Source organism: Saccostrea cucullata, unplaced genomic scaffold (genome assembly GCF_032062105.1).
Source record: "Saccostrea cucullata isolate Sc308-1 unplaced genomic scaffold, CSIRO_AGI_Scuc_v1 ctg1595, whole genome shotgun sequence".
Taxonomy (NCBI): domain Eukaryota; kingdom Metazoa; phylum Mollusca; class Bivalvia; order Ostreida; family Ostreidae; genus Saccostrea; species Saccostrea cuccullata.
In genome coordinates this window covers 36,064-56,691 of record NW_026923124.1, presented here as the reverse complement: position 1 = coordinate 56,691, position 20,628 = coordinate 36,064, and the positions used below count along the sequence as shown (strand labels likewise).

Sequence of the window (20,628 nt, the reverse complement as noted above, 5' to 3'; positions counted from 1 at the left end):
CCCTGTGTTATAATTAAACTATGGGTTTATTATTACTTCCTAAACAAGTGTCTGTGATCAGATCTAGTGGAAAAAATGAACTGTAACTTTTTTTAAAATTTGATTTGTTCCCAGCATCAAAATAATTTGATCGTTGAAACCCTGTATTTTAATTGAATGTACTTTGTTCGCTTATTAACAGAAATGTTTTCTATTTAAAAAGTTTTAAAGATCTGTGGAATACATCAAATTATAATCACCATCCATCAAACTATCAAACAAAAATTGATCAAACTAGTGTGCTTAAGAAGAATATTTTGCTAAATAAGGAAGAATGAGAACCTGATGTACTGTTATATGAATATTTGATACAATTGATCTCAAATGAACTATGGCTTTTTTTGTTGTAAATTTAACTATTTTTGATTTTAGAAAAAGTAGGGGTAAATTCTTAAGAATATGGTATGTAAGGTGCACGTATAGTTATAAATACATGTACCTGAATATCATGATAATTATTATTTATATTATTGGAGCAACAGTATAAAAGACTAGGATTATTTAATATACAGGAGGGATTCCCATCTTAATGATTTACAGTACCATTACTTTACATTAGTCAAGTAATGGATTGCTATTACCATTAATTTCTTTTGGGAAGTAAGGTTCAAATAGAATTACAAAAGTGCAACTATTTTTCTGAGCACACATCCGATAATTCAAACTTTATTTCAGGTTCAGTGGCCATTACACTGTAAATGACTCATTTCTCTTTTTATAATTTTTATAATTTTTGGAAGTTCAAAGTTTTGAATTGTAAAATAGATTAAACACGAATAATATGCATTTTTTTGTAAATATTTACGCCATAAAGCAATCTAACTTTCGAGGCATTTTACCACTGTCCAAAACTGTTTAATATTTATTGTTAATTAGCATCATAGGCGTCGAAACCGGTGAACCGTGCAGGGGGTGTGGGTTGGGGCTAGGGGGACTCAACCCCCATCTTTTTTTGCAAGATAGACATAAGATAAGCATGGGACATCAGGGTTTAGCCACCCTCCCCACCCTCCCCCCCACACACACATTTAAAAGTTACGTTCAGTTTAGATCAAAAGAGTAACAGTGACCCTTTTTGTGGAAAAAACTGGTATCAAGAGTACTAAAATTCTAACCCCACCCCCAACTCCCGTTTGTTTTGTCAATTGACATATGGTTTTTGCTTGTAAAGTTTTTTTTAGTAAGTTTGAATTTTTTTCTCTTTCACATTGCCACTCCTTTCTACACCCAGCCCGAATTTTTAATTTGATTCCGAAGCCAATGACCAAAGATTAATTAGATGCAGTACCTTATGAAAAAAAAATTAATGAATACATTAACAAGCTAGTAAAAATGTTGGACAGTATGTACATTTTGCTCTACTACTAAGCATAGAATTCATTCATGTCTTCTACTTTTTAGGTAATAGTATGTTTCATTTTATTTAGGTAGAATGGATTTATCATGGTCAGTTCAAGATAGACCAGCTTAATAAATATTTTATTGGAAATGGACTAGAAGTAGACTTATATTGGGCAAAGAACAAAAAAAAAAATGAGTGATTTTTAAAATCAATTCTTGATTTCAAATACTGCATGGAATAAATAAAATTTGAGTTTGTCTCATTTTCCATTAAAACTACGATATTTCTTTAATGTAATTTTAGAAACAGATTTTTAGCCAATTAAAATATCTAAGCTGGATCAATTTAATACTTAAGTTAAGTCTTATTGAACATAACAGTTTAATTAACATACACATATATCATAAAAACACATTTAATCTTCTAAATAAAGTTTCTTAAAATGCAGTTCATACTGCTTGAACCCCCTTCCCCGCAGTGACGCGTTTTAACGCATACAACATTTCCTATTTCTAACGCAAAATCACGCATATACTGTTTCCCCGCAATCACGCAATTTCACGCACTTTAAAAAGATCATTTAATCTTTAATCTTATGCCATTTTCCTTTCATTTTATACTTGTAAAAATCTCATAAAATAAGAAAAGTCATTTTTGTATTAAAATATAACGTCAGAATATTATTTACGCTTAACTTTAGAGAAACGTGTACCACGCTATAAGGAGCTTGCGGGGAAATGGTAAATTTCTATTTCTATGACGTGAACATTAAGTGTATGCTTCAAAACAGTTCAGTAAGTTGTAAAGAGTTAAAGTGTGAATGAGTATTTTTTTAGGTGGGGGTAGTCCGTGTAATTTGGAATTAGAAACACTGTGTTATGATTAAACGTTTAACTTTCATTACAGAACAAGTGACAGTGATATTATCTAGCGGAAAAAATCTAAGAGAGTTTTTAAAAGAAATTTGGTGTGTTCCCAGCAGCAAAATACTTTAATCATCGAGCCTGTATTCTAATTGAATGTTCTTTGTTTACTTATAAGCAGAAATATTTTCCGTTAAAAGGTTTTTAAAATCTGTGCAATACATTGTCATCTTCATCCATATCTAATTGCATTGATCGAACTAGTGTGCTTTGAAGTATATGTTGCTTAATAAGGAAGGATGAGAACATAATGTACTGTTACAGAAATACAATTGATGTTTACATCCGTTTAGGACTTACATGTAATTATTTGCCTATAAAAATAATTTACGATTGATGTTGATTCTTTCTCTTTGTGTAGTGTTATACTGATTACTCATGCTTAAACCGATGTAGTCACAGCACTTTTGGGATATGGCTTTTTAAAAATAAATTTAACTATTTGTTTATGTTTGGGAAGTGGGGGTAAATTCTCAAGAACCTACATGTAACGTGCACGAACAGTTGACAATTCAAAAGAAAAATATGTGAGTTATTCAATGTGTATTAAATACTAAACAAGCCATTAAATTTGAATTATCAATCGCTATATTTTGTTTTGAAAGGGATGGATGCTTGCATAGAAAAATAGTTGCAGCATTGTATTTCTATTTCAACCAACCCCAACCCTCCAATAAAAAAACAAATCAAAACCCCGAAACAACCTGCAATCACATAACCTGGAAACACAGGCCTTTAATAAGATGGTATATGACACCCCTCCATAAAATGGACATCACACTTCTTGATAATGTTAATTTTTGGGGACAAAAAAATCTAAGAATCGATAGCTGTTTCTTTTGCAGCAGGAGACTGGATTACATTTGTAAATACTGCACGTGTTATCCCTTTATATGTCCCGATACTCGCCATGCCGTTTTCTACAGTTCAAAATGCAATATGTTAGGAAGTGGTGGGATTTTATGATACATTCACATGGATTAAGATTTGGTAAAGATATAAAAATAATAGAAAATAGATGAAGGTATTTCTACATGAAATCCGTGTTCGCAAATTGAGTAATGTGATTGACATTAAAAAATATCATGATTTATGTGTAAAATGTCCTCTTACATGTATCGGTGCACTAAATAACATTCAAAATATTCATTACAGCAAATATTACAATGGATACAGACAAAATGTGAAAATTTTTACTGAAATCTTTTTTTTTCATTTAATTACAGTTCAGTCAGTGTTAAAGGCATATTCTTTGCATCAAGTCAAACCGGTTTCTGGACAAATGGAATCGCTTTGGTAAACAATTTTACTGTTCGATGAAAGAAAATGAATGCTTTATTTCTAATTGAATATTTTTTTTTATTTCAGACTGCGTAATTTTTATATGTATACGTCTCCCTAATTTTAAAAGATTCTCTTGTCATGGACACCGAAATAGGGATTTTCTGATATTTATTTTTTTGAAAGTAGTACATGTAGTTGCTTTTTCTGCTTTAACTTAAATATTGTCTTCACTATATGGTTGCACACATGGTATTTCTTGCAATACGAAAATGTTTTAGTTTCTCTTTTTTAAAAAAAATATTTTTAATTCATCTAATTAAAATGCAAAATTTTACACATTGTCAAGTGCTTTTCATCGTCAATTCTATATTTAGTCAAAGATCATAAAGTACGAGGGTTGATCCAAAAGTAATGTCACAACTTCGATAAAATCGCTAGCCGTCAACGTAAAACAACAAAATTATAAATGATGAAAGCTACATTTATTTCAAATCAGACCTGAAAATTTCAATTCAACATGATTTATACTTTTTAAAATATCGGATTTAACACAACGTGCGATTATGGTAGTCGCCGCACCTAAATAACGTCATATGACGGATACGCGACGTCATGCATTTAAACGCTTCCCTTCGTGTCATTAAAAAATATTTGAGATTTGATATCCACGAACACGTTCACAAACTTCACTTTCTTACCCTTAGTACCCATCGTACACTCACTCTTTCCATAATTAATTCTGTCAAAATTCATTGAACAGTAGTAAATGACCAACTTAAAATTTCACATATCGCTCTATCTGTCTGTCTTTTTGACAACGTCACGCACCATTGAACATTCCGTCCGCCCTCCCGTCTTTCGGTTTTCTTATCATCTGCTGAGCATTGAATAACCCATCACCCACCAAAATTCGCTGAAACCATCTAAACAAGTCTTTTCTTTACATTCTTTCCTCCGAAAGTCCGTGAATCAACGTAACTGTCTCTACTGGCGATTTCTTCATTTTGAAACAAAAATGCATTACAGTTTCTTTTGGCTTTTTTGTCCATTTTGACATTTCCTTTTTTTCGATGCACCGGAATAAATCAACGATGTTTTTCATAAAAATAGCAGTGATGTCATATAATTATCAATTTAAGACTAGAAAATGATGTAAATTTTTGTCATTTAAAGAATTTTGCGTTTAGGCGCTTTTAAACGATGCTTTTTAAGTGTTTGTCTTTTTTATATTAATAAAGGTATACTTTAATTTGTGACGTTCGGTTTTGACGCGGCGACACCCACTATCTTATATGTTTTAAACATCTATAAAATAAATTCAGTTAAACATTATTGAATGAAAAATTAAAGTTTTATTAAATTTATATTTGTACATCTTTGGTCTATAAAATTTGATAATATGACGCCAAATATAAAAGATATGGACACTGTGACATTACTTTTGGATCAACCCTCGTATAAACACAAAGTCTAACACAATATGGTGTGATATCAAACGCCCTATAAAGTGAGCAATTCTGTTTGCCAGATGTAGGTTCTGAATAAAAAGAATATGATAATACATACGTAAGAATATAAAACTGAAAATACATTCACGTTTTCGGCCTGAGGTTATTGTTAAACAATAGGTGATGTAAGTATACAGAATATACAACTGTAATAACAAATGTATTTGGCCTGCGTTTATCGTAAAAGGTAGTTAATTTAATAAGTTACACAGAATATAATAACGGACAAGTACGTCATTTTTTAATTGTAAAACAAAAGGCGATTTTAATATGCTAAAAAAATTGCTGCTAAACAAATTATTGGCTTAATCAATATGTTTCAAAGTAACATATATAAGAGATTTCATTTTTTACTTACAAACAATGATGGATTTCGTTGATTGAAATACGGAAAAGGAGTTGATAAAACAAGTTTCGGACTACTTCCATCATCAATTCCTTTTAATTCTCTGTCTCCTGCCTCATTTCCAAAAGGAAAAAGTTCATTTAAAGTCAAACTTAGGGTAGCTGGAACGAAGATACAAAGCTGGGCAATGTTCCCAATGATCTGCATATTTTTTTAATGATATAATCTCTACTCCCTTTTACTACATGTGATGTACATTTATATACCTGTGAATATCTATACATTTGATACCAGTGCGCATGCGGCTTTTTATGCAAATTATCCCACGTTTCAAACTATCGATGATACCCTTGACATCCTCTACTAACTAGACAGTGATTCATTATATTTCCATTCCTTTGTGACATAAAATTGTAAATTTAGATTTTAAAAATGTAGACTAATAGATTTCATGAGACCTCCCATGTTCTTTTCAAAAGTCCTCACCCACTGACATCAATCACAAAGACAGCAACACGAGATTTACATGCATATAAGGCCTCCATACCTCCTGACTTTTGGCTTTGCCCAATTTACATTCCGATAGAATTATCAACTCCACTAACTTTCAATGAGTTATCACAAAGAAAACAAATAGAAATATTAAAGGATCACTCTACAAAGCATCAGTCTGTCGATCCGTCCGTCTGTCACACCCTATATATTGAAAATTGTAAGAGGCAAGAATTTTATATTTAGCACATGAATTTTTGCTTTTTTAAAATACCAAGGTTTCCCAAAATGACCCTACCCTTAGATTCAATCATAATTGATGCTATAAAACAGGCAACAAATGCGTTCCTTGAAATTTCTACCGGTATATAAATTTTGTTGCGACAATTGCCTAAATCCACGAAATCCCCATCAGGAAGCAAACGATTTAATTACCGATGAAACAAACTTGATTATTATAACCTGGTGCATTGATGAAAGAGTTTCCGTCCAAATTTTTGTTTGATACGTCGATCAATGAAAAAATATTACATATATTTCTTATTATTTAATTATGATTCAAAAATAATAAAATGAAATTTTTTGAAGTTTAATTCGTTTTTTTTTTACTTCGTTAGTTAGAACGATCGTTTCAGTAGCAAATAAGATTAAAACATCCTCTATCCAGATTTTAAAATTGCTGTGCAGGTCAACATTTTGTAAGTTATAAACAATACACTAATATCAGTAATGATATTCTCATTTAAAAAGGAGCAAAAACGAAAAAATACCCTTGAAATTCAAATTAAAAATTGTGACATCGATGCACATTCTAAATTATGACTTTTTTTTGCTTTGTTTAAAAGAAATCAACTTGAGAGGATAGCTAGTCCTAATTGAAAACGACAAAAACGATGACGTTTAAAATGTCGCGGAGCAGCAGATAACTATGTAATACTGTGCTTTACTAAGGAAAAATCCTGAGTAAACTCCAAAATAGTTGGAGGAATCAAAAATATATCACAAGCGAGTTGTGCATGTGTGTACAAATAATACAGGCAATATTTGAGTGACAGAGACTTTGTACATTCTAATGAAGGCAATCTGTGAAAAGAACATGACAATCTTGTATGGATCATTAAATTAGCGCTGCACCAACCTGATCCAAAACCTTTATGAAAAATTAAAAATGCCATATTTCGTCAATAATCAATGAAGCCAAACGGCATTCAAACTTCATCTATAACTCATCAAGATGCACTCACATACCAAAATTCAGCTCAATATCTTCAAGTGTTCAGAAAAAAGTGTGAAAAACCAAGTAAGACCTACTGAAAAACATAGGGACAGATAGAGAAACGGACGGACGGACTCACAGGAAATCCATAATCCCCTCCGGATTCACCGATAGGAGATTAATAAATGTCAAGTAATAGAAAATATTTAATAAATAGGCTTTGTATTATACTGTGTTTTTTTTTTAGAAATTCTAGACGCTATGTTTTGACGTTATATTGCCGTTAAGTGTGCTCTGCAGGTACAAAAGCTTTTGTTCTTAAAATAAAGTGAATTCGAATGAAATGAAACTTCACACATCAACAAAACAAATATTTTTACTCATTCTATTTTGCTTATTTTAATGAGTAATATAACATAATATAATAACTTTGATAAGGATCTTCAGCCTTTTTAAAAATACTTTTCTTTTCTTTTTCTTTAAAAAAAGCTTTTGTATGAAATACATGTACTAGCAATTGATCGACAAGATTATGAAAATACATGAATAAAACACAGCAAAGTCAGACACTCCATAAATAACTAAATGATGGAAAAAATTAAACATGATACAAGTACTTTTAAATCAAAATGAGTGTTACCTAGTTCATAATTTTTAATGCATGTTCTCTTTGAAATTTTATGCCCTAATAATTTAAATGCTCTGTTAGAGGAAATTATTGTGATTGTTCATACAGAACTGTGTTACAGGCCATAGTAAATGAGAATTCCAAAATGACTTGGCAAAAAAAAAAAAATAAAGGTAATTCAATATTTTCATTTGATATTCTCTTCGCTTATAAATTCGTCTAATTCTTATTTGATATTCACAATTAATTAGTCACCGAATAGCAACTTTCTTTATTTGTTGTTCAGATCTGAAATAATAAAATCTTTCTTGATCTCTTTTTTCAAATATGCGTGCGATGAGAGAACATCCAATTATAAAATTTTTAACTCTTTTCAAGCAAATAAGATGACTATAATTGTGCGAACTTAACACACAAGTACAATTTAATAAAGGAAATATATGTTATTCTTAAAGAAATATCTCACGTCATCGTTTGAGTTTACTAAAGATGTCTGATCCAAAGGTATTATTCTATTGTTATAGTGGTCTGTCCTTACATCTTAATTCCAATAATAAGAAATTCAAAGTATATTATTTTTCATAATTTGTAATCAATTCAAATATTCTTAACATTTTCAGGACATTTATTTTTTTAATTTAGCATGTTATTTACAAGTATTTTCTCCATTGAAGTAAATAACAGTCTGTGATTTTTGTTCACTGTTATTGCAGCCCGGAGGACCGGGCTGCTCTATACATATAAGTTTAAGTGTTGGTATACGGGGATTGGGGTGGGAGTAGTTATCTAAAATTAAAGGTTTTCTAAACATTGAAAAGATTGTTAATCAGAATGTTCTTTCCCTTTATAAATTACGAGATACATAATGTATTTACTTCCATAAAGTGAATGTGTAAAAATATATATGTATTTCATATTTAATATATAAAGTTGTTTATTATTTACTATTGAAAAAAAGACAAGTCCCTTTTTTTAGAACATCGAATTTTGCTTCTCGCATAAAAACGTACTCTTCACAGTTCGTGTTTTATATTCTAAAAATTGAAAATTAAATACATGTTTGAATATAGGTGATGTATGTGTCTAACTTTAATTTATATTTTATGCAGCCAACATTTACTCGAGGAATTGAAGTTTAAAATTGTATCGCTTTTGTTTGACATATATCCGATAATAAGTTTTCCAAATATTCCCGGTTCGACTATCGTCCCCATCAATTAGACGCATGCCTTTTCACACATATTGAAGCGGTTTGATGATCAAGAGTCATTTCCATTGTTTACTTTATATATTTCCCGGTCGACAATTTATGGTTACATCAATGTTTTCTTGTTGTGTTTTGTTAGAACATTTTCCTGGGGTTAAATGCCCAGTACCATATTTCAAAATTTAAAATAAACTCAGTTTTTATACCTTTCCCTAAATCACCTTCTTTAATGATGGCCGTCAACATATGAGGATATCTTTAAGAACTTTTCTATTTATGTATGTTTTCTCCAATATAATATGTTGACGGTGCGACCGTTCGAGCGAGCGCAAACTCTTCTATTGTTTTAATTTAGATCGGGCTGGTCAAACCGCACGTGACATTTGGTGCGTCTAGACTCTGACGTCACATGACGTCGTATGTAAGTTTAAATTCAAAAAAAAAACTGAACAGTGCTGAAAGTGAATGAAAAAAGTTACGTTTACAATTTATCTTCAATATGTATCCATTTAATCAAGGCGAGTAAACTTTTTGTTGAACATTTGCCGTCATTCTCGCGAGAACGCAACTTTGCTAAGTGATGCAATGTGGGTCAAAATTACTGCGGCAAAAAATTCTAAAGAATGAATGTGCAGTAGTCCGAATTTTCTCTTCGCCCAGGCGTTGTCGTTAGAGCTCAAAGTTACGAGCGTCGCTTCGCGACGCTCGCTGCGCTCGCTATTAGTGTTTACCAATATATTCAATGGTTATTTCATTTTCCAAGTCTAAGGTGAAAAAATGCAAAGAAGTAACAACTTTTCTAAACATGTGAGGTGGTATTAAGTCTCGTCCAAAGAAAATAGAATTTGCTGTATCATCTGTCATTAAAATCAATTTATGTATGTACTTTTACAATAAGTTAATCATGTTAATGATGTACTTTTATCAATAAGTATATTTAGGTGATTTTATGGGGCATGGAAAGATAACAGTATCCTCTGAGGCAGAATAAATTGTTTTCGATATTTAATTTTAAGCGATCTCAACAACCTTGCTAAAATGACAAAATTTAATCCTTGATAAAATTTTTTTTACGTTCTATTTTCTAACAATGGTCTTTCCTTCCATTTTATTAATCTTGATTTTTTTCCTTTTTGACAGAAGTGTGCATGAAAGATATCAGTGAGGTTTTCTTATTCTTTTAGCTTTTTGACATCAGATGTTTTAACTCAAATCATAGACAAGTTACTTATCGTAGTCTCAATAATAATTACTTTATCTTCTTGCGGAATATAACTTAACGTTTTAGTAACGGTATAAATATAAATAATATTTGGTCACACAACCATAATGTTTTCAATTATAGAAAAAAAATTTTTTGGGGTGTAAGGACAATATGAGAATTTTCATAATTCCTCCATGGAAAATATTTATTTTTTCTCAGTTTTATAATCCTGACACGAACGTTACGGACAACCCCTGTTCATCAAAATTGTAACATATAGACTTAATAGACTTTCAAATATTTCCATTTTTTTTTATTCTCTCTGATAACTCTTTAAACGTTTGTTAAGCTGATTTCTTGATAAGTTAACCGAAATGTCCATTTTGCCAGGTAAAAAGTCAGGAGTCTTATATGCATTTCAATCGCATGCGTCTGTCGATGTGTCTGACGTCAAAGGGCGGGGACTCTTTAAATTGACGTGGTAGATCTCGTCTTTAAATTTCAAAATTTACGATTTTATTTAACAATGAAAGTTATACATAATGAGCTTCGCCTGTTACGCAAATTGTCTTACTTACTTTTTCAAACTATCGTTTATGCCCTGGTATACCTAAGAAATTAGACAGTGATCTCTTAAAAATACGCTAACCATTTTAATCCATTGTGAGTAACAATAAATTTATGAACTAATAACATGTGTACCCAAAATATACATCTGATAGATTTGTCTTCACATACATGTGTTAACTGTATACAACCATCTTTCCTATAGTTTATAAGAATGACTGATTGCTTTTTTCTTCAAGTCTTCTTTATTTACGTATCAGATACCTGGGAAGCGATTTAAATTCAGACCTTTACTCGGCATTTTGGACATTGAGCAGTAAGGGATCTTTATTTTGCTAAGGCGCCAACCCCCAACCCCCCCCCCCAAAAAAAAAAAAAATACGCACACAACGTTTTCTCCAAAATATCATTCTCTTAGCAAAGGGACACTAACTATTATATTTTTATCGACTTCATTAAGGCCAATCTCGACTGAGGTGTAACCTTCGATTTTAGGATCACCGAGCTAGCCCGAGTTACCGTTGGGCCATTTGTTAGTTAAAAGTTATAGAATAAAGAGATGATCATTACTCCGTCAGATCAACTACAGGACGTGGTGGCCTTCCTTTGTATGAAATCGTATGACAGAGCATTTTTGTCTCAGTAAGTGTAAGTAAGGAAATTTGATTCCATCACTGCTCAATTGGAATAAATGCTGTTCATAGTTTTTGCTCAATTAAACAATAATTTAATATATAAAACAATCTATGTAGTACTTTTTATAATTGACGTGAAATTATTGTAAACAAGTGTCGACAAATAAAATTGGTCTTTAGGAATTCTGTTCTCACATTTGTATCTGTATAGTAAATCCCGCCTTCAGATGCAAACGCCGATGTCATAAATCGGACACATTTTTCTAAATAAATTAAATTTTTCAACATATTACTGATTCAGAGATAAGCTATTTAATACAGAAAACAAAATATTGTCCAGGAGTTGATAAAGGAAAATATTTCAAAGAAAAAGAAGTTTTCTTTGATGTTTATCAGAAGCTATTAACAATTGGTAAAAGAACAGGGATGGACTAAGTAGATAAATGTCATGATAATCAAGTCCAAGAAGAATGAGGATTTCCAGAACTGATTGTTTCTAAAAAAATAGAAAGAAGTGGAGACTCTAAAACGTTTCATAAATTCCAAAAAATATATCGGATTGATGTTTTCAGTTATAAACACTGAAAATGACAGCATTATCATTTAAGCATCGAATCATTATGTTTTGTCATACTGTAAGCATGGAATTTTTGACGCTGTGCTTATTTTGACAATATTGACGATTTTACTTTCCTCGTCATAATTTACACTCGTCAAACTTCACATTATATACGAGTATATAGCGTCATAACAGACATTGACCATTGTACAACATTACCGCTTAGTTTTCTCGGCTTTCCCCTATTAAAACTAGATCAAAGTTACTTTTAAATCTTTTGTAATTAATTATGAAAACATAGTGATATATAATCACATATTTTAAAAACAAAACATTGTATCCAATACTGCATGCCTAACTTAGCGTAATTATCACGCCGTGTTTGACCTAGTTTATCACCTCAGGCAATTGACCGCATATAACGAAAACAAATTACAATTAAGAAGGCAGTTTATCTAATCAAATCCTACACACTTAGATAGTTTGTGCAATTTTACACACTGTAGATGGTTTGTACAAAAATTAAATTTTAGTGATTCCGACGCTGCCTTTGTATCCCAGTGAATTTAAAGATACATAACTCTTGATTAAATATTTCGTCAAAATTAACACTCTTCAATTTTTGTAAACAAAAAATCGTCAATTTTTCAACTCGTCAATATAACCACGTTTACAGTAGTCCTATAACTGCAACACTGTGTGCAAACAAATTGAGTAAGGTGCGTTAATGATTCAATGCTTATATTTTCAATTTTAAAGTTCTTTACATTACATTAAATATTACCACTTATACGAGCCTGGTCTCGGATAAGTGAGTTTATTTCAGTAACCCTATGTCCTTCCATTCCGGATATCTTAAGTCCTTACAGATATATAATTATATGTACCTTTAGTCCCAACCTATCAATCCGGAAAATTTAGGTCCATTTACATATACTAATCGAATACTTAGTTGTTTCCTCCTCTTCCTTTCTCGATAAATCGATAAAACGGTAAGGTCATAAAAAACTTTGTGAAGTTGAATTGTTGCAATGTTTTAATTTTCTTAATGAAATAAGTTTGATTTCATGAGTAACTATCATGGTTTGTGATTTCTAGCCAAATTAAACGTGCCGATAGTGTAATTTTACTTTGGATTTGGCCAGAGATTTTTTTTGTTAAAATCAAACGTCGACTAATTGGTTGAATATATTTACACAATATGGTATAATTTGAATGATAGATAACAACAATATGAAACATATGGGAGTCAAGGGATTGTTTAACTTAAGTAATTATTTTTAGGAATAAAATGTAAACAATTCCCGATTCACTTTTGGTTGGGGGAGGGTGGGGGTCAAGCGCAGAAATATTAAGTCAGGCATACTAATTCGTTTTAAGCTTTCTTTTCCAATGTTATGTAGCCTGAAGAAGGTACTTAATACTTACACATTTTGCCAAAATTTAATAGTCTTTAAATGGCCTTGACTTGAACATTCTAGAGAATTGCGTCACTTTTACTTCTGCAGTAATCAAAGTACTGAAAGTACCGAAAGGATGTTGGCTAAACATTTAGTCATTTGCAGTTTGGTATCGTTTCATTGGTTTGGTGGTCTATGGAAACATTTTAAGAAAATGCATAAAGGCATGCACAGAGAATATTTTACCAAAAAATAAATGATCACAGTTTTATATGAACTTATTTTTCTCTTATTTTATTTCTTTTTTGGGGGGGGGGGTATTAGGACTCAAAATGGTTAATCATGGGAACTGTTGTTGTCCACCTGGTCAATGACTATAAAAAATACAATAATAGAATTTTTTACATTGAGCTTTTTGTCTCAGGGTAACAAATTTTCTAGCACAAGAAATCTGTACAATTTGGCTTCATAAACCTTGAGAGTAAAACAGCAATAATCAACCATTCATATGCCTTAGAAGAGATATGCTGGGTTCAGTCACAAACAAGGAGTAAATTATATAATAGTACAAGGCATATGAGTTGCGCAAGGGTAAGAATTGTTACTACTATCTCAGGATGTCTCGATCTTCATACTGGTCCTTTAAAAAAATGAAATTAAACTTCACAAATTGATAAGAAAATAAATCAACCTGATCAGATTGAGTTTTTGATAACTTGATAGGATTGACTGGGCCGCAAATTAAAGCTTGTAAATAAACATTTAAATAGAAATATTAATAATTTCAATCTCTAATAGGACTAAATTCTCTACCCTTAAATGTCGTAATACTCTGACATATTAAAGCATTTTATAAGCAGTACTTAATTAACAAAGATTGCATTGAGGGAAAGTGATTTTTAAACCAAAAAAAATTAAAATAAAAGAATATTATAATTATATACTGGGGTGGAAAGATGTATGTAAACATTAGAAATAGAATGACAATTAGAGAAAAAAAATATAATAAAATAAATTAGATTAAAATAAAAAGAAAAAAGAAAAATTTTAATGTCTTAAATTAATTTTTTAATTAATTTAAATGAGGGGAAATAATTCTTACCAAAATTCAAGGTCATAAATTAGGACATTGACCAATCCATTGTCATTTACACATAGGTATGTCAATTGCCCACCAACTTATCTGAACTATTTTGCATGTGTGACTGATCATATAAGAAACATTGTTTAAGGAAGTTTTCTAGTAATATAAACCAACTAAACGGCCCATAAAGGACATGTATTTGCTTGCTTATTGTCATACATTACAACCTGTTTCAGAGTACATAACCCTAAAAATTCAATTGCCAAAATTAAATGTAGAGTATGTCATATTGTAGTTATGCTCCAAAACACAAATATCAACAGTTTGATCTTGAGTCTGCATCACAAAATCCCTTACTTTTTTTATAATCATAACTCTCAAATGATTATATTATGCCATTTCTTTATTGCATAGGATAATATCTAAGGTTACATAATTGATAAGGCACATGTGATATCATGATTGATCAAAATAAGTTTTACAAAGCAGTCTTTGGGACAGGTATACCCCAATTTTAGTAATATCAAGTTTTACCAAAATTCTTGGCAAAATTTTAAAAATAAAAAAATATATACAAAGAATCATGGTCTCTTGAAATGAATAATACATCTAAAGTAAATTTGTATAAAAATAAAAACAATTCCTTTTTAGCGTTGTTGTGTGTATCATTCTGTGTGTCAGCATACAATGACCTAGCTTGAGTTAATTAAACTTGCAGATGGCAAATATTAATTTCCGCATGAATATAACAATATACCAAATTCCATATGCTCAATAATCTCAAGTAAACATAATAACAAAGACATGCAATAATTTAAACCAGATTCGAATATGTTAGGATCTTCCTTAATTAACAAATATAATGTACTAGGTTTAACGTTAAGGGCGTAAGCTTGATAAAATAAATTACTATTACCATTTTTCTGAGATGAAACTATTCTCTTCGAACAATATTTTTTTTTGTCAACATTTCAAAATTCTTGTTTTTGTTTTAACGCTGTTGACAAGATGCAATATAAATCTAAATATACGGTTCCTTTAATCGCAGATTTATATGAGAGATTGAATGGGACCTTTGGTTCAACCCCCTTTTAACAGAAATTGCGGGCTGGTTTAGACAGTATTGGATAGTTTATAAAATATATTTGTCATTTTTGTAGGATAAATATTAAATCTCACTCACTTCAATTACGACGCAAATACTACACATTTCCGTATGCAACAGGGGAGGACAGTGTTTTTTGTTTTTTTTTTTTCAGTACTTTTGGACTGGGGGCTGGGGCCCTTAGAATTGGGAATTTCAGCGTCAATTAGGCTAAATTGGGAATCTCCAAGAAAACCCAGTTACTTAAAAAGCATTATCAAAAAGCTTTGTTTATGACTTAGTATTACTTGAACAAACAATTGTTATAAGAAATTAAGACTATTCGTGGTATGAATTATCTAATTATGAAGAAAATCCAACATGGCTGAACAACCAAATCTGATTGAACTTCACTGAAAAACATTCAATAAACAAACAGAATTTCATCACATATTTTGTAAGTTTTTCTTTGTGAAAACATTTTGGGAAAATACAGGCTTATTTTCAATTAGGACTGGGGCCGAATTTCGGCCCAAAATTGGCCCTAAAGAAAAAAAAATCACTGGAGGACATGCAAGCTTATTATAATTTTGAAAATCGCTGCCTTTCAAAAGCGTATCGTTTATACATTAATAAATATATTACCAACTATTTTTACACTCTTTACTGGTATTTTCGCTATTACTAATCGATAGTTGGTTCATAAATTGTGAAGTACTAAAGAAGGGTCTTAATTTATATAGATAGGTATATAAGGGATCGATTAAAGGGAGGGGGTATTAGGACACACGTTGTTACACGTGTATTGTTAAAAGTTGTTAAAAGTAGCGTAGTACCTTAAACTAAGAGGTGAATGTATCGTTTCCTTTTCCAATTTCAGTATGCCATTTGGTTTATTTCAGTACAAAGTCCTTTTAGACAACTATAAGCAACACTTGCAAAGATAGTTATATTTTTTCTAAGTTCTATATTACTCTGTCACGCAAGGAAACTTGGAAAGCGGTGTTTTAATGATTTAAAAGCCATATAAAGAGTGACAACCCTTTAGGTAAATTATACAAGTAACCAAATAAAAAATACAGTGTCGGTAAGTATCAACAATGTTAGAGTAAATAGAAGAAAGTTGTTTTATACGGACAAGTCCGTGGCTCAATTTGTAAAACTTGTGTAATCACCTTTTCTGTAAATGTTTATTGGTGAATGAGCAGTCCCTGGTCGACAGTGACCATTTGCGTTGAGGTACTTCCGCCGTCACCATGGTTCTTGGCACCCCATTGGTGGCGGTTGCAGTTCCAGGATTACTCGTAGTAGACACGAGAAGTCATGGCCCTTGCAAGTGGCGTATTCCGTCGCTCCTCGACGCAATTGGACGAGTGCAACACATATTCTTACGCTCATTCCATTATTTATTGACTTGATTGATATTTGAATTGATTGATTGACTGATTGATTAATAATTGATTGATTGAATTTGATTGATTATTGAATTGGTGACGTACATGCACTTGTGACCTACCCAGTGCATGATCCGCCCGATTTGGGTCGTCACATTTGTTGTATTGATTGTTGATTGTGGGGCAGCCATGTGGTAGCCCCAGCAAATTGATCAGCGCGGCCAGAAGCGCCATATTAAACAAGCAAAATAACATCCATATTTTTTGTTTGATTTATAGGGAATCTGAAATAATACCACTTATACGAGCCTGGTCTCGGATAAGTGAGTTTATTTCAGTAACCCTATGTCCTTCCATTCCGGATATCTTAAGTCCTTACAGATATATAATTATATGTAACTTTAGTCCCAACCTATCAATCCGGAAAATTTAGGTCCATTTACATATACTTATCGAATACTTAGTTGTTTCCTCCTCTTCTTTTCTCGATAAATCGATAAAACGGTAAGGTCATGGAAAATTTTGTGATGTTGAATTGTTGCAATGTTTTAATTTTCCCCACCCACCCTCCTCTTGTTTTAGAACAAATACTGCTGTTCTTGTAATGCCATTGAAGCTGAAGACTTCCTGCTTGGCCTGTGTCCACAACATCCCATGTCGCAGTGATAATCATGTGCTCCAATATTCCTCAATGGTACCCTGCTTGGTCCAGCGTCTTCATCAACTTGTGTTGCATTAGTTAATTCTGTATGATTGCGTATTCTTCAAAGACTGCCGGTTGGGTACAGCGTTCGCATCAACCAATGTCGCTGTGATAAAGTCTCTATATTCTACCTATACTGTGATGACTGCCTGTTGGTGATTCCGCATCAACCAATGTCGCGGTGATGAAGTCTCTGCTTTAACTATACCGTGATGACTGGCTGTTTGGGATACCGTCCACTTCAGCCTTGTCGTGTTTGGAATTCCTAGTGTTTGCGTATTTCGTCGCACCTCAACGCAATTGGACGAGCGCAACACATATTCTTACGCTCATACCATTGTTTATTGACTTGATTGATATTTGAATTGATTGATTGATTAATAATTGATTGATTGACAAGTAATTTACTTGATTGATATTTGAATTGATTGATTGACTGATTGATTAATAATTGATTAATAATTGATTGATTGAATTTGATTGATTATTGAATTGGTGACGTACATGCACTTGTGACCTACCCAGTGCATGATCCGCCCGATTTGGGTCGTCAAATTTGTTGTATTGATTGTTGATTGTGGGGCAGCCCTGTGGTAGTCCCAGCAAATTGATCACCACGGCCAGAAGCGCCATATTAAACAAGCAAAATAACATCCATATTGTTTGTTTGATTTATAGGGAATCTGAAATAAATTATTTACAATTTAAAATTCCTGTTTTATCCTTTGGGTAAATGACAATTAATGGAAGAGCCATTGCAACAGCTGCTGTTCAACATAATTGTGTGAATTTTAATTTTCATTGACGTTGCACTTTCACGGTGTTCACTGTTTGCGACTTCAATTAAAATGCATTCTTTGACCTTCTGACCCTTTTAACATGTTTTAGTGTTTTGAATGCAATAACTTTCCACTAATTGTATAAGCAAAACACATAATGTATTTTGAACTTGAAATGTGATGCAACAATCAAGAGAAAGAGTTCGACCCCTGCATTCACCAGACTTCACACTATTGATTGAACTCAATAAAGAGAAAAAAGACAAAAGTGTCTTAACAAAATGTTGGACAACGGTTATAAATATTTCAAGAAGCAGTCTGGATAGGCGGAGATCATTAAGCACATGTAACGTGATCTCGAAACGTAAAACAAGTCAAGATAAAAAACAGCGTAAATAATTAAAAGTTATGTGGTTAATCAAAGTATAAAAGATGGAAACATGTTAATGAATTTCAAATTAGATATGCTGATACTACATATAAGTGTACTCTCTGAAATCGCATATTATCGAGTGTTAAATTTTTGTTGTTGTTTTTCTGGCTGTAGAAAAACCTAAAATTATATACATGAATATAAATGAGCATAAATAACACAAAGAAAGTAATATTTATTAGAGATAAATGTACAATCAAATATCAAAATACGGATTTCGAACCTCCTTGTCATTAAATGAATTACATTTTGCTGCCGTGTTCCCTTTCGTTTTTTTATCATCTGAGAATACTACTGCAACAAAACTTACGAAGCTCCTTCCTAAATTGGAGATCATAAAACCAGTAAATATATGGATTAGAAATGTGATTAAAAAGATTAAAACGAAGAAATATAATGTAAATATTTCTCATTGATGAGTACCAATTTATTCCTTCTGGGCTTGCAAAGCTGTAGATATGTGTAACTAATGACGTCAGATAGGACATGACGTAGGCAACAATAATGACGAAATACATGACACTGATATTTCTACTCGCTGTTTGTTCCTGGCTTCTGTCTTTCCCTTGGGTGTTTATGGTTTCGCCATTAACATTTTGATGTGGTTTTGTTTGTAATTGATGATGCATTGGTGTTCACTTCTGGAACCCCATTTGTCGGACTTCGTCTGGCAGGTGGAAGTCTTCCGTAAATGGTTCTGATCACAGGAATGTAGAGAATTGATGTGATTACTATGTTCGTTAAGGATAGAAACAGTAAAATCACTAAGTATGGTATTATAGCACTGGAATTTTTAGTGTCGTCTTTGAAGTCACAGAAAGAGACATTACCTGTTATATTATGTATTTTTAGTTTATGCAATATTCTCCTAAATTTCAAAATTGGGGATGCATAGCCCATACAGATTACAAATATGATCAAAATGGCAATTCTACATATTTTTGCGGTCATGTGTTTGCCAAACGGACGACAGATTTTCAAGTACCTTTGCAATGCAATGGCTAGAATAAGATGAGCTGAAAATCCTCCAGTAAAAACAATTAAAATAGACATCGTTTTGCACAAAAAGACACCAGGGTAGATGTACCTCATGGTATTATCTAAGTAAAATTGGGCAACGTTCGACAGAGATCCCAAGAGATCTATAACAACAAGAATTGGTATGAAATATCGGCTGCCTGTTTTGTCCTGTATGTATTTTGTGTACATCAGAAGAACAAGACAATTTCCAAGTACTCCAAAGGTAGCAGTAATCATCTGTATAACTGAACTCCGGAGGAGAAGCTCAGAATATTGTTTGGAGAAAACTGTGCATCCTGATCAGCCATATCTTTGAGAAAAGAAAACCCTTAATTTCTGCTTATAGCTGGAACGTCAAGAATTAAATTAAAAAAAATAAAAATCATGTCTATTTTATAGGGTGTGTAATACTTATCTATTGAACCTTCCTTAATTTGAGGGGAAACCCCCCTTTTCTACCTATAAAGCTGAATGTCAAAAATCAGATACAAAATTAAAATAAAGACATTTTACATAAGGCATCTAATTAATACCAAAGTACCGTCCTAAAAAAATTGTTTCGAACTGTTCTGTCCTCGTAATATTTACAAAAAATAGCTATAACAAGAAAATCGGAAATACTGCATAGTTGGTGTTTTCAATAAAAAATGTTTGAATTGTAAATTTTATCTTGAAGACAGAAAAAACACAGGCACCTAAAAATCAGAAGTCGGATAATGTATCACAGTCGACCATAACCTGAATTAATAGCTTATCATGTCAATATTCGACTTTGCAACAA

The 20,628-nt window shown here is 31.9% G+C and overlaps 1 protein-coding gene across 1 annotated transcript in view; it reads right to left on the bottom strand.

Annotated features, from left to right (window-relative positions):
- The window catches only part of LOC134263218 (protein mesh-like), a 35,242-nt gene extending 29,593 nt beyond the window's left edge, over nucleotides 1-5,649 (bottom strand). Inside the window, exon 1 of the mRNA XM_062745533.1 lies at nucleotides 5,455-5,649. Within this exon, the coding sequence (XP_062601517.1) occupies nucleotides 5,455-5,649 (195 nt within the window). The remainder of the gene's footprint in view (nucleotides 1-5,454) is intronic.
- Nucleotides 5,650-20,628: the final 14,979 nt, after the last annotated feature.